A 15,407-nucleotide genomic window follows, 5' to 3' on the forward strand; every position below is an offset into this window, starting at 1 on the left:
GGTTAAAGTAAGATCCTGGTAGAAGTTATGGGAGTAAATATTTGCACTTGAAAGTAGCAGTATTATAAAATGTTAAACATTTTTTGCCAAAAGCTTCTATGCAGTATTATGAATGAGGTTGTTCCATTTGTTTTTGTGAGCCACGTGGAGGTGTTTAATTTTAGTTTCTAGTGGGAATCTGATTAGTGAGTTAGGTCAATATTTAGTGGTTTTAATCAATTCATTTGCTGCAAACAATATTTTTTAACTGCAGATACACCCTTTTATAGTCTTAAGACTTATTATTGAGATCTATTAAGTCTAAATCTACAGCTAGGCCTATATAGATCTAAAAGCATTAGGTTAACCAACTCTAGAAAAAAAAATCTTAATCCACACCCTCTCTGACCATAAAGTAAATAGACTGTGTCCAACTGATTTTAATAACCTCGTCAGCTAGACATACACATGGCCACATGTAGGCCTAGTGTACTGTACGTCTGTAGTCGATAATACTGTAAGACTACCCTGCATTAAGCGTTATGCAATAGTGTTTGCTTAATGTGGAGAGATCAGACAAGAAAATAACACACTGGCGTGGCTAGTCAAGCATGTTCGTAGATATATCTTTACACTAAAATAGTTATACACCCTCCCTGCCCACAAAGTAAATAGACAGTGTGTCCGACTGATTTTAACAACCTGGCCAGATAGACGTACACGTGTAGGTCTATATAGTGTACTGAGTGTGCAGTCCATAATGACAAGATCACCCAGTTTTTTTTACCTTGCGCGTTTAACGGTTATGCAATAGTGTTAGTTGTATTTTTAGTGGTCAGACAAAAAAATAGCACATCGGCATGGTTAGTCAAGCATGTATTTTACATTATAAAATAGCTATAAAGGTCAAAAGTTTCTTAAAACTCCAACGATTTCGTTTCTATTTCTTTGGATACTAGATCTAAATTTGAAATTCTAAATCTATGTTATTTAATTAGATTTTAAACTTTACCAGTAGGCCTATAAGTAAGATTTTCCGTTATATAATAAGTTAATAAGTTAATATAATATTTTTTTTTTAAAAAGAGTACCATTATTTTCTTAAGGTTTTAATTCAAGGCAAAAATACAAGCACACATATTTATTTAGACATTTTATTTTATTGTGCATTAACATTTATGTAAGAAACATATTCCTTAATACTGATTTTATTATAGATAAATATTACTAGAATGTTAAAAGAATAAGATCGAACCGTATGCATACAGTCGTATGATTACATCTATATAGGTCTAGTTCAGTTTAACTTTTAAAATTTAGTTTAGTTCCCATCACTAGTTGGGGGGGGGGGGGTTAAACTAACAAATTCAAAACCCACTTAGCTACGTTCATAGAATTTGGTGAATTTAGTTTGCTTTAGAATAATACTGAAGAGAGAGATTTTCAGCCTCAAAACTCTATATAGGGGAATTTAAACTCAAAACCAGATGGAGGGTTTTAAACTTTTAAAAAAGCCCTCTGGAGGAAAGGGGTTTAAACTCAAAATCCCCCTTGGCTTGACTACGCTCATAATAATTTTGAGCGTGTAATTTGCTTTCTTTTTTATATTGAAGAGGTATTTTTTAGCTTCAAACCCCGCTGGAGGGGGGTTTTAAACACTACGCTAATAGAGTTTGGGTATTGTTTAAATATTTTTTTTTTTGGTTTTGTTTTGTTTTATAGAAGAGGGGTTTTTAAATGCGAAACCCCTGGTAGGGGGTTTTAAACTCAAAACCCCCTTGGTTGCGCTGGGGCAAGTGATGGTTTAGTATTAAAGTCTCTCCTATAATAAACAACTGTCTCGTTCTTTTGTTGTTGTTTTTTAACAAATTCAAAACCCACTTTGCTACGCTCATAGAATTTGGCGAATTTGCTTTAGAATAATACTGAAGAGAGCAGGAGATCACTCACGAAGGCCGCGGGATACACATTTGAGATCAAAAGAAAATCCGCTGCCGAGGACAAACGCAGACGGCGAAAAGAAAATCTAATGGTTATGCTTGTTCTGGTTGTGGCTAAATATGTAGGTCACAGCTGAGGCTGCGCAGCCACGGGAAATACTGCATTTCTCACTAATCTTCGGACTCGAAGACAGACTTATTATAATAAACAAAATCAAAGCAAAAAATCAGTCACTAAATTCCACCCCACCCCCGCAGGGGGGAGTTCATTTCGGGGAAGGGGGGTTGAACTCCAACTCCCCCTCTCCCTGGCTTAGCCCATGAGCTCTACAAGATTACATCATGGATATAGACTAATATAGATTAATATATTGTTCTATATTAGCCAGTATCTATACTCCAAATAAACGAAATAAGAATGTGTGAGCTTCTATTTTTCTTATAAGTTATAGATATCGATCAATAGGTATAGATGTATATATTAGTTATATGTTTTGTGATTAACTATTAACAGCATGCTTAGGACGCCCCACTCACCGCCCTCATGCACACAGACACCTTAAAGTGTGTGTGAAATTGATGTAAATGTAAGGGAAGCAACTCAACGAAAAAGAATTAGAAAGGATGAAAATGTTTATTTACAATGAGTTAGAATGAGATGTAGAAACTACAAACACAGATAGTAGTCCTGAGTCCTGAGTCTTGAGTCCTGAGTCCTGAGTCGTCGGTTCTTGTCCACTTAATGCACAGTTGCAAAGTCATAGGTCTATGGCCACTCTAGTCTCCAGTTATGACAAAACAACACTCGGAATGTCTTTCAAAACCAAGGAACGACTTTCTAGTCTACACAGCACACTTTCCTGACAAAACAGCAAAGTAAAAATAAAATAATCCGTCTACATTAAAACGATTTTAAAACATGTAAGTTATGTGTAAGAAGGTGCATTCTATTATTTGTGTGTTGGGAAGGAATCATAATTGCTATGCAGTAGTATACAGGGCTCCGCTATCACATGCTAAAGATTAGTGTTGGATGTCCTGAAATTCAAATATAGCCAAAACCAAAATCAAGTGTTAAAAGACTATTTAAAATTGCAATATGCCCAACTTCCGATGAGTCACAAATTATACAAACCTATTACAATAACGTCATATTCCACTGAGCAGATTTCTTTTTACTTGAAAATCAAAGAGCATGGTTGACTTGGGATTCTACCCAGCACTGCAGTTAATTATTTCATTACGTCTTAGCCGACTCCTATTGGAAGTCACTGGTGGTAAAATAATGACCAATCACGTGTCATTTCATAGCATGATGACCAATCACATATCATTTCATAACATGATGACATCATACCATCTTTCTGTATCGGGGGGCGGGGAAAACATGTCATTTCATAACATGATGACCAATGACACGTCATTTCATACTATACTGACCAATGCCATGTAAGTAACCAACGTTCATCCACTTGTATTTGGTCATTAGTGTTAATTCAACTCTAGAGCACCATTTTAGGAAATACGAATAATTGACCAGTTCTCTGTTTCAGATGCAGACACAAGTTTTGTAGCCAGATACAAAGACGGACCATTATTACAAAAAGGTGATTTATCTATTTTATAGAAAATTTTGCGTTATGTTTATTCATGTTTGTTTGTTTATGGAAAAAATCAATGCAGAATAGAAATAAAAAGTCATGACTTTTTCATGATTATGTTTTAGATCTACTCTCCCCTATAGCTTTGTACTACATTGTTATGTTTTAGATCTACTGACCAATTCATCTTTGTACTACATTGTTATGTTTTAGAAATGAATTCCGTTTAAAACACTTAAACATCTAGTAGATTTTATGTACATTCTATAAACTGTGAGTTATTACAGCACAAATCTAAAGTCAAACGTATTGTTACGACTTTGGAGTAGACTAAAGGAAGTTAATTCACCGATTGTCAGGTCGCCGATATTCTTCTGGTTGCAGAAGCACAATCCACTACGAACAGTCAATAATCCAAGTAATCCAAATAATTTCACAGTTCACCTAATCAAATGTACATACAACTATCCACACAAAAAAAAAACGATTCAAGAAAAAATATCCTTCGTTCAAAACAAATCCTCGATCATAACTAAAGTCTCTTCACACATTTTTCTTTAGTCAAGGTCATTTACGCCCAACAGCATAAACAAAAATCACCCTACTTTGCACATGGAAACAAAAAAATGGTTAGTCAGGGAGGAACAGGGTTACAACACTGCCCCCTCCCTATTTCTGTTCGTCCCGAACAGACCCTGGTCTCCTCACAATACCGGTGCAACCGATGCAGGTGCACAACCTCGTCCTGGAACACCAAATCAGTCTGGCCGAGCCCATTTTCACTGTCTGGCACGACGTCCGCAAACTCCAGCAACATTTGCCTACCCCCACCGCATTCTTCCTCCGATAGATCCTCACCCTCATCTCCAAGTATCCGATCAACTCGAGAATCACATGACAAGGCACTAGCTACAGGGGCCACCGCATCACACGATGCAATAAGTTCCATTGGACAACAAGTGGCGATAACATTCTTCTTCTGAAGGTTGTAAGCTTGAGTGTCAAACTTCATAACCCGACCAGGTACCTTTCGGTCGTTTCTATTAACAGCCAGTATTCTCCCCACAGGCAGTCTGCTGCGTGCTTCCTTTGACTGCTCTATAAGGCTTGCGACAGACACAGGACCATTACCGTCTATTATGTCCCAACTAATGGCTTCAGACTGTGCGGGTTACCTGGTACCTTTCGTTATCAATACCCTCTTTATCTGTTCTTCTTCCATGTCGTTTCCCAGCAACGGAATTTCAAGATTTCCATATTGCACTGTGCCACCCCCAATGTTCAAGGAGAGTCCAAATAACTGAATGAAGTCTAGTCCCAGAATACACTCATCCATGATATTGGCGACCAAGAATTCATGACTAAAATGTTGATTTGCTATCTCAATGTTTACAGTGATCTGTCCTAAAACTGGCAAAAGTTCTCCACTAGCTGTTTTTATAGAATAGCCACTTATTTCATGTATTACGTTATTCTCAATAAGACTAGGATGAATTATCGATCTCGATGCGCCCGTATCTAATAGACATCTGCAAAAACGAACTCCTATTTTCCCTTGCACTCTCAGACTTCTATTTTTTCCTAGCACAGCTACTGGGATGATAAGCCTAGGGTTTCCTGTGAATCTCGCTGCCTGTCTCCGCCCCACGAGACCGGCAGAATCTAGTTTTCCTGTTTCTGAGATTGGATACTGGCCTGGTGACTACCCAATCCCTGTCTCTCTCTTGGTGAGCCTGTATATCCTCGGGTACAATTTCTCTGAATGTGGCCAGGAGCATTGCAATTCCAACAGTGAACGACCGGTCTATTAGGTCTGGGCATTTGCTGACACCGTCGGTCATCTATAGTTTCCACTACTTGTCTGATGATATCCGTGAGGTCCTCCTCCTGAACATGAAGCCCCCGACTGAAATGGGTCGTTTTTGATGCGTCTTTAGCTGCCTCAAAAGATAAGGCGTATACAAAAGCATCGCTTGCCTCTCTTTTTCCACTTAATCTGATAGCCTTCTTCAATTCGGGGTCACGAACACCATCAATAAACGCGTCTGTTATGAGAACTTCTAAGATCTCCTGGGTCAAGGTTGGATAAGCCAGGCGTGCCAGTCGTTCGATATCTGCCATCAACTCCTGTAGTGTCTCGCCTGGTTTTTGCTGCCGAGTCTTCAATTGCACTCTATAAACCTCCTTCATGTGTTCCTCCCCAAATTGCAATTCCTTTGTTCTAACAATGGCCTCGTAATCTTGCTGGTCGTTAACTATCTGTAGCAATTCAGAGACTTTCTTCGCAATGCTAACATTAATCCAGTTGCTTTTTCATCGTTCGTACTCCAGTTGTTCACTTTAGTAGCCGCCTCAAATTGTCTTTTATAGACTGACCACGAGACTGTACCGTCAAAAATAGGTGGCTTGACTTTCCAAGTTGCTTCGCTCGATCCTGAATTAGTTTTTATGCGTTGAACCTTGCCCAGCTCGACCTTGACTGCCTGGACCTGGTCGTTAAGGGCTTTAATCTTTTGCTCCATCTCTGCTGTAAGATGTGACTTCACAGCGGCGATTTCCTCCCTTAACTTACTTCTGAATTCCTCCAGATCTGTTTTCAGACCAATCGCCACTGCTCGCATTGACCCTAGAAGTTCCTCTTTTATTTCACTCAACATTCTGCCGAGATCAGCCTTCATTTCAAACTCGTAAGTGTCCGGGTGAAACCCGTCTTCTTTCAAAGCATCTCTCAGACGGCTAACGAGGACTTCTTTGTTTCTTGACGCTGTGATGTCCCGCCTTTTTAACTCCTTACGGATTTCGTTAATCTGGAGCTCATGTAGGCGTTTAGAAGTAGACATGTTGGTAAGTAGAGTAGGCGCTATCCCGCTTCGACACCAGTTGTTACGACTTTGGAGTAGACTAAAGGAAGTTAACTCACCGATTGTCAGGTCGCCGATATCCTTCTGGTTGCAGAAGTACAATCCACTACGAACAGTCAATAATCCAAGTAATCGAAATAATTTCACAGTTCACCTAATCAAATGTACATACAACTATCCACACAAAAAAAAAAACGATTCAAGAAAAAAAATCCTCCGTTCAAAACAAATCCTCGATCATAACTAAAGTCTCTTTACACATTTTTCCTTAGTCAAGGTCATTTACGCCCAACGGCATAAACAAAAATCACCCTACTTTGCACGTGGAAACAAAAAATGGTTAGTCAGGGAGGAACAGGGTTACAACAGTAAATTTATACTTAAGATACAAATTAGTAGGCCTACTATTGGATAGCTTCATCTTTGGTGGAAAACTATAGGCCTAAATAGCGAGATATTTGGTGTATCCGGTGCAACAGAATAAAACTATAGGCCTAAATAGCGAGATATTTTGTGTATCTTGTGCAACAGAATAAAACTATAGGCCTAAATAGCGAGATATTTGGTGTATCCTGTGGAACAGAATAAAACTGTAGGCCTAAATAGCGAGATATTTGGTGTATCCTGTGGAACAGAATAAAACTATAGGCCTAAATAGCGAGATATTTGGTGTATCTTGTGGAACAGAATAAAACTATAGGCCTAAATAGCGAGATATTTGGTGTATCCTGTGGAACAGAATAAAACTGTAGGCCTAAATAGCGAGATATTTGGTGTATCCTGTGGAACAGAATAAAACTATAGGCCTAAATAGCGAGATATTTGGTGTATCTTGTGGAACAGAATAAAACTATAGGCCTAAATAGCGAGATATTTGGTGTATCTTGTGCAACAGAATAAAACTATAGGCCTAAATAGCGAGATATTTGGTGTATCCTGTGGAACAGAATAAAACTATAGGCCTAAATAGCGAGATATTTGGTGTATCCTGTGGAACAGAATAAAACTATAGGCCTAAATAGCGAGATATTTGGTGTATCCTGTGGAACAGAATAAAACTGTAGGCCTAAATAGCGAGATATTTGGTGTATCCTGTGGAACAGAATAAAACTATAGGCCTAAATAGCGAGATATTTGGTGTATCTTGTGGAACAGAATAAAACTATAGGCCTAAATAGCGAGATATTTGGTGTATCTTGTGCAACAGAATAAAACTAGAGGCCTAAATAGCGAGATATTTGGTGTATCCTGTGGAACAGAATAAAACTGTAGGCCTAAATAGCGAGATATTTGGTGTATCCTGTGGAACAGAATAAAACTGTAGGCCTAAATAGCGAGATATTTGGTGTATCCTGTGGAACAGAATAAAACTAGAGGCCTAAATAGCGAGATATTTGGTGTATCCTGTGGAACAGAATAAAACTGTAGGCCTAAATAGCGAGATATTTGGTGTATCCTGTGGAACAAAATAAAACTGTAGGCCTAAATAGCGAGATATTTGGTGTATCCTGTGGAACAGAATAAAACTATAGGCCTAAATAGCGAGATATTTGGTGTATCCTGTGGAACAAAATAAAACTGTAGGTCTAAATAGCGAGATATTTGGTGTATCCGGTGCAACAGAATAAAACTATAGGCCTAAATAGCGAGATATTTGGTGTATCCTGTGGAACAGAATAAAACTATAGGCCTAAATAGCGTGATATTTGGTGTATCTTGTGGAACAGAATAAAACTAGAGGCCTAAATAGCGAGATATTTGGTGTGTCCTAGGGAACAGAATAAAACTAGAGGCCTAAATAGCGAGATATTTGGTGTATCCTGTGGAACAGAATAAAACTAGAGGCCTAAATAGCGAGATATTTGGTGTATCCTGTGGAACAGAATAAAACTGTAGGCCTAAATAGCGAGATATTTGGTGTATCCTGTGGAACAGAATAAAACTATAGGCCTAAATAGCGAGATATTTGGTGTGTCCTAGGGAACAGAATAAAACTAGAGGCCTAAATAGCGAGATATTTGGTGTATCCTGTGGAACAGAATAAAACTAGAGGCCTAAATAGCGAGATATTTGGTGTATCCTGTGGAACAGAATAAAACTATAGGCCTAAATAGCGAGATATTTGGTGTATCCTGTGGAACAGAATAAAACTGTAGGCCTAAATAGCGAGATATTTGGTGTATCTTGTGGAACAGAATAAAACTGTAGGCCTAAATAGCGAGATATTTGGTGTATCCTGTGGAACAGAATAAAACTGTAGGCCTAAATAGCGAGATATTTGGTGTATCCTGTGGAACAGAATAAAACTGTAGGCCTAAATAGCGAGATATTTGGTGTATCCTGTGGAACAAAATAAAACTATAGGCCTAAATAGCGAGATATTTGGTGTATCCTGTGGAACAAAATAAAACTAGAGGCCTAAATAGCGAGATATTTGGTGTATCCTGTGGAACAAAATAAAACTATAGGCCTAAATAGCGAGATATTTGGTGTATCCTGTGGAACAAAATAAAACTATAGGCCTAAATAGCGAGATATTTGGTGTATCCTGTGGAACAAAATAAAACTATAGGCCTAAATAGCGAGATATTTGGTGTATTCTGTGTTTAAGGAATAAAGAAAGTGTTGATAAGCTATGCATTTAAAAAAATAAATATTTCAGATTCTAAGCTTTTTTGATTGTATAGAACAAACTAGTTTGTATTATCTAGTTGGCAACAATAATCTTTCCATATTACGTCCTTGACATTGTTAAGAAGTGAGACTTATTTTGAAAATCCACAATAACGAGAGATAGGCAAAGAGAGAGAGAGAGAGATGTCTTTAGCTTTCTCCTCTAAGATACCCACTCCACTCTAGTGTCCACAAAAGAGATTGGACCAAAGAGCACTGTGCATAGGAGAAGAACAGCAAAGACTTGCTATATAGATTTAATTGTAATGATTGAGGACTAGCCATTTGAGGGTAAATAAACAAGTGAGTTCCCTACCAAGACAAAGGTAAACGGACAAAATGGTAAAATGGACACCCAGTTAAGGAAGGATAACTCATGTATTAAATGATCACTAGTTCAGTCTATTACAACGCTTTCAAAATGAATAAATAAGTAAATATATTTTAACGCATTCTAATCTCCCTTAGTAGAGTATATCAATAACGTAGCAACATCGTGCTAATTTATCTCCCTTCGGTTACCTAAATAATTGTCTGGAGATTACTTAATGACAGCGCTGTCTAACATATCTATATATAGATATAATTCTCTTCATGGCTCAAGAGTTTAGACAAGAAGTAATGGAAAAATCCCTCTTTTATTTCTGCAAGTCGGACTAGAGTTACCCTACGAAAAAAAAAATGGGGGGGGGGGAGAACAAGTAGTATTCACCCGTCACAAAATAGCAGGGCCGGACTTAACGGTTGTGACCAAGAAGTCCTAGAAAGATCACTCTTGTAGTTTTAGCGGCGAAAACAAGAAGGGAGGGAGAACAAGTAATCTACTCTAACTCGGACTTAAGCATTGTGGGGCACTATGCGAAACGGAATCCGCGGAGCCCAGTTTGGGTAGGGCTACGGATTATAAGTGAAAATTAAATGGTTTAATTATGGTAGAATTAGCGCGGGTCCTATGAAAGTGCGGGGCACACTGCGGTCGCATAGGTTGCAGTAGCCTAAGGCTGTCCCTACAAAAAAGCGGCGTATGCTACGCCGCCGGTCGACTAGTTGTATAATAAGACAGTAAAGAAAGTAATTTTCAATCTTGTTTTATCCTTCTCTAATAGCTCTATGACATCTTGGTTAATCCCTATAGCTCTATGACATCTTAGTTAATCCCTATAGCTATATGACATCTTGGTTAATCCCTATAGCTCTAGGACATCTTAGTTAATCCCTATAGCTCTATGACATCTTGGTTAATCCCTATAGCTCTAGGACATCTTGGTTAATCCCTATAGCTCTAGGACATCTTGGTTAATCCCTATAGCTCTAGGACATCTTGGTTAATCCCTATAGCTCTAGGACATCTTGGTTAATCCCTATAGCTCTAGGACATCTTGGTTAATCCCTATAGCTCTAGGACATCTTGGTTAATCCCTATAGCTCTAGGACATCTTGGTTAATCCCTATAGCTCTAGGACATCTTGGTTAATCCCTATAGCTCTAGGACATCTTGGTTAATCCCTATAGCTCTATGACATCTTGGTTTATCTTGTATGACTTATTTCGAAAGTAACATTGTTGATCATTTCGTTAACGTCCTAACAACCGTTCCATTGAAGAGCTTGTAATTGAATTGTCATGGAAAGGGTTGTGTCTACTTTATTGGGACTGACAACCGTTCCATCGAAGAGCTTGTAATTGAATTGTCATGGAAAGGGTTGTGTCTACTTTATTGGGACTGACAACCGTTCCATTGAAGAGCTTGTAATTGAATTGTCATGGAAAGGGTTGTGTCTACTTTATTGGGACTGACAACCGTTCCATTGAAGAGCTGTAATTGAATTGTCATGGAAAGGGTTGTGTCTACTTTATTGGGACTGACAACCGTTCCATTGAAGAGCTTGTAATTGAATTGTCATGGAAAGGGTTGTGTCTACTTTATTGGGACTGACAACCGTTCCATTGAAGAGCTTGTAATTGAATTGTCATGGAAAGGGTTGTGTCTACTTTATTGGGACTGACAACCGTTCCATTGAAGAGCTTGTAATTTAATTGTCATGGAAAGGGTTGTGTCTACTTTATTGGGACTGACAACCGTTCCATTGAAGAGCTTGTAATTGAATTGTCATGGAAAGGGTTGTGTCTACTTTATTGGGACTGACAACCGTTCCATTGAAGAGCTTGTAATTGAATTGTCATGGAAAGGGTTGTGTCTACTTTATTGGGACTGACAACCGTTCCATTGAAGAGCTTGTAATTTAATTGTCATGGAAAGGGTTGTGTCTACTTTATTGGGACTGACAACCGTTCCATTGAAGAGCTTGTAATTTAATTGTCATGGAAAGGGTTGTGTCTACTTTATTGGGACTGACAACCGTTCCATTGAAGAGCTTGTAATTTAATTGTCATGGAAAGGGTTGTGTCTACTTTATTGGGACTGACAACCGTTCCATTGAAGAGCTTGTAATTTAATTGTCATGGAAAGGGTTGTGTCTACTTTATTGGGACTGACAACCGTTCCATTTAAGAGCTGTAATTTAATTGTCATGGAAAGGGTTGTGTCTACTTTATTGGGACTGACTTGAACTCTATGTGAAGTGATTTACATTAGGCTTTATTGTGTTTATATGGAAACTGATTTGGTTAGCCTTCACAGTACACATATATCGTAACAACTTATTAGGTGTTAATACAGCATATAAATAAATTTGCCATAAAATCAAAAGTGAATTAGAAACAATAAATAGGTCACATATCCTTGTTATCTATTAAAAGCTGAACATATAACTATTCCACATTATTTCCAAATTTATTTACAAACGTGTCATATCACTTCTAAACTTGTTAATAAACCTAAAACATATGAATTTATTTTACACGTAAATTCTAAATTTCTTAATAAACGTCTCACATATTAAATCTGAATGCATGACATAAAAATGAACATATCTCAAAAACCTGTCACATATCAAATCTTAATGAATGAAATAACAAGAAAAATATTTTTTTTAAATACTGTAGAACAAAGAAAGCTTATATTAAGTGTAATTGTATCAATTAGTTTGGATCAGTCATACAATTATATTAACGATCGATCTATGCAATTAGAAATATTTTATCAATTGTTTTTGACTTTTTGTTTAGCTTTTAACTTCCTCAGTACGCTATGATCCTATCACTTGTCTAGACCAGTTGGGACAGGGGGACGGAAGAAGGGGGGGGTATCTTGGTCAATATTTACATTGTCGTTTTGAAAATGCATTTTAAAAAATGTTCACTCAGGGCGCGAGTCCTCAAGGGGACTAATTCAACTTATACCACCAAATCTGTCAAGTACGATTTCTTTCCCTTTTTCAAGGTACCAAATAAAATAATTAATTACCAATAGTTAATAACTAAATGGTTAATTTTTCAAATTGGTTCTTGTTTTATCAGGTAATAGAAATAATTATTCAACATTTTAACTTGATCCGAAATCGGGTTTGGGAGAAAAAACTTGTACAAACTTTTTACCATGTGAGTTGATAGCAGAGTGAGTTGATATAATCTTTGTAAAATTGAACATATCTCATACACCTGTCACTTGGTAAATCTAAGGCATCAGACAAACATGTTGTGCATTGAAACTGACTTTGTCATATCAATTTGTTATGTTTATAACTGCCTTTGTGATATCAACTTGTTATGTATATAACTGCCTTTGTTATATCAACTTGTTATGTACTGAAACTGCCTTGGTTCTATCAACTTGTATTGAAACTGACTTTGTGATATCAACATATGTATTAAAACTGACCTTGACATATCAAATTGTCATCATTTTTTTTTCTTTTTTTCTTCTCCAGTGAAAAGGATATGTTGCTGCGCAAGCGTCAGAGGCAAACCCAATAATTATGGTTGCTAAATTGAAATGGGGGTGAGCCATAGTTTGTTTCCAGGAGAGCCCTTGATGATAACCAAGCGTTGTAGAGAACAAAGATGGGAAACAAGGACACATCACAAACAAAGATGGGAAACAAGGACACATCACAAACAAAGATGGGAAACAAGGACACATCACAAACAAAGATGGGAAACAAGGACACATCACAAACAAAGATGGGAAACAAGGACACATCACAAACAAAATGGAAAGACTACATAGTTTTTAAAGAAACTTATTAGTAAACTAATTAATGATGTTAATTGATTATAACTAGAACTGCTAAAAGTTAGCTGTTAAAACTTAACTGTTAATATAATTTTAAGCTGTCTTTCTGTATGTATTTGTGTGTTATTTATATAGAAATCAATCAAAACCATTGTGAAGGTCATATGATGTGTTCGGATCCCCTGCTGGAGAATACTGTGGGAAATTCTTGTTTTTCAACTTGTATTTCATACATTTAAAACATTAGCATTACAACATTAGCATTAAGCGAATTGGAACAAGAGTGTAATGATGTTAAATTGCAGCCTAACTTAATGTGCTCAGAAATTCAATCAATCCAGTTTTCCAGCTTCAATTCTGATTATAATTAAACAAATGAGTAAACTTAATTAACAAGTAAAAAAATATACATTTATATCAAGATTTACTGATTGATATATATTACATTTGAATTACTAGTTTCAAAAATTGGAGTTGACAAACTTGCAACTGGCTGAATTACATTTTAAACTATTTAAAATAAGGATGTGTACATATTGATACTTGGAAGATCTAAAATTTTATGATACAAAAAAAAATGAAAGAAATATGTGGCAATAGCCCGGACAGCGCTCTACAAGTCATTACCGTCAGTATTTCTTTGTAAATCAGACTCACCTTATTGATGTATTGATGGAGTGAAGCAAAGTGGTTAGATCTAAAGAGTTCTGTGTTTGGTTATATCTGTGTTTGGTTATGTTCAAGTGATATCTTGGGAATAAATACAATGCCAAAATAGATGAAGACTTTTATTTATTTTGTTGTTGACTTGCACACAATCACTAGCTCAATCAATCATTCACTCCTAATAGCCTCTCAATCAATCAATCACTTTCAATTACCACCCGATCAATCAGTCTCTCCCCACTTACCTGATCAATTAATCATCCACTCCTGATTATCAATCACTCGCTTCCACTCAATCTCTCTGACTTACTCACTCAATCACTCACTCCATCAATCAATTAATCTATCGTTCACATGTGCAACCCCTGTCATACACGCCCATGCCTATTCTTCTTCTATATATGCATGATAGATTGGAGTGCTCAGTGGGTCAAACAAATAATCTTAAATTGTGATTAGCCTAAATTAATCATTATAAAGTCAAAGAACTAGTTCTATGCTTTATCTCTTATAAAAATTGTCCGTTGAAAACAAAAGTTCTATATTTCCATTTACAATAATTCGCCCAAGGTGTTTGACAAAAGTTATATTAAATCTGTTAACTGTCTGGTAAAAAGTTTGTGCACGTTAGTTCTCCGACAATCTCGGATCAGGTTGAAATTTTGCACAATAATTTCTTTTAGTAATTAATTATTTTGTTTTGTATTGAACAAGGAATCGTACTGACAGATGTGGTGGTATAAGTTGAATTAATCCCCTTGAGGAGGCTTGAACCCTGAGTTGGAACTCATGTCCTACAACTTTTTGTATGTATTTAAAAAGCGATCACGCTATCGCTCACACAGATACCCCTTTCTTCCCTCCCCCTTTATCAACTGGCCCAGACAAGTGATAGGATCATAGTGCACTGAGAAGGCTAATGCATAAAATCGCGCTAAACAAAAACAATTGGTAAAAATATTTCTAATCGCAGTTATTGGTCTAGATCTATTAGAAATTTAATTCAATGTCTGCTCCAAACTAATTGCTACAATTACACTTTACACCTTTGTTTTTTTTTTCTTGTAAGAGAACTGTCTTTTGATAATTGATTCTCATTCATATTTATGTATTTATTCATGTTTACTCATTCATTTATTCAAATTGATACACACTCGATTTGAAACAAAAAGATATCAAATGAATGGCAATAATTTCAAATGGAAAAATAGTGCTATGATAATGATATAACTATAGAGATGATTACAAGTAAATGTAATGTACCTGAGATGTAATTGATTACAAGTCATGGGCGTAGCCAGGGGGGGGTTTTTGGGGTTCAAACCCCCCCCGAAATGAAATCCCCCCCCTCGGGGGGGGGGAGACGGACTTTAGTTACTGATTTTTTGCTTTGATTTTCTTTATTTTAGGTAAGATTTTAATACTAAACCATCACTTGCCCCAGCGCAGCCAAAGGGGTTTTGAGTTTAAAACCCCTACCATGGGGTTTTGAGTTTGAAACCCCTTACCACCGGGGGGGGGGGGGGAAGACGGACTTTAGTGACATGTTTTT

General features: G+C 37.0%; 1 protein-coding gene across 1 annotated transcript in view; it reads left to right on the plus strand.

The window, feature by feature from the left end:
* The window catches only part of LOC106066570 (uncharacterized), a 69,660-nt gene extending 55,692 nt beyond the window's left edge, over positions 1-13,968 (plus strand). Inside the window, exons 5-6 of the mRNA XM_056038890.1 lie at positions 3,473-3,526; positions 12,885-13,968. Of these exons, the coding sequence (XP_055894865.1) occupies positions 3,473-3,526; positions 12,885-12,943 (113 nt within the window). The 3' untranslated portion in view covers positions 12,944-13,968. The remainder of the gene's footprint in view (positions 1-3,472; positions 3,527-12,884) is intronic.
* The last annotated feature ends 1,439 nt before the right edge of the window (positions 13,969-15,407 follow it).

The sequence above is a fragment of the Biomphalaria glabrata genome, chromosome 1 (genome assembly GCF_947242115.1).
Source record: "Biomphalaria glabrata chromosome 1, xgBioGlab47.1, whole genome shotgun sequence".
Taxonomy (NCBI): domain Eukaryota; kingdom Metazoa; phylum Mollusca; class Gastropoda; family Planorbidae; genus Biomphalaria; species Biomphalaria glabrata.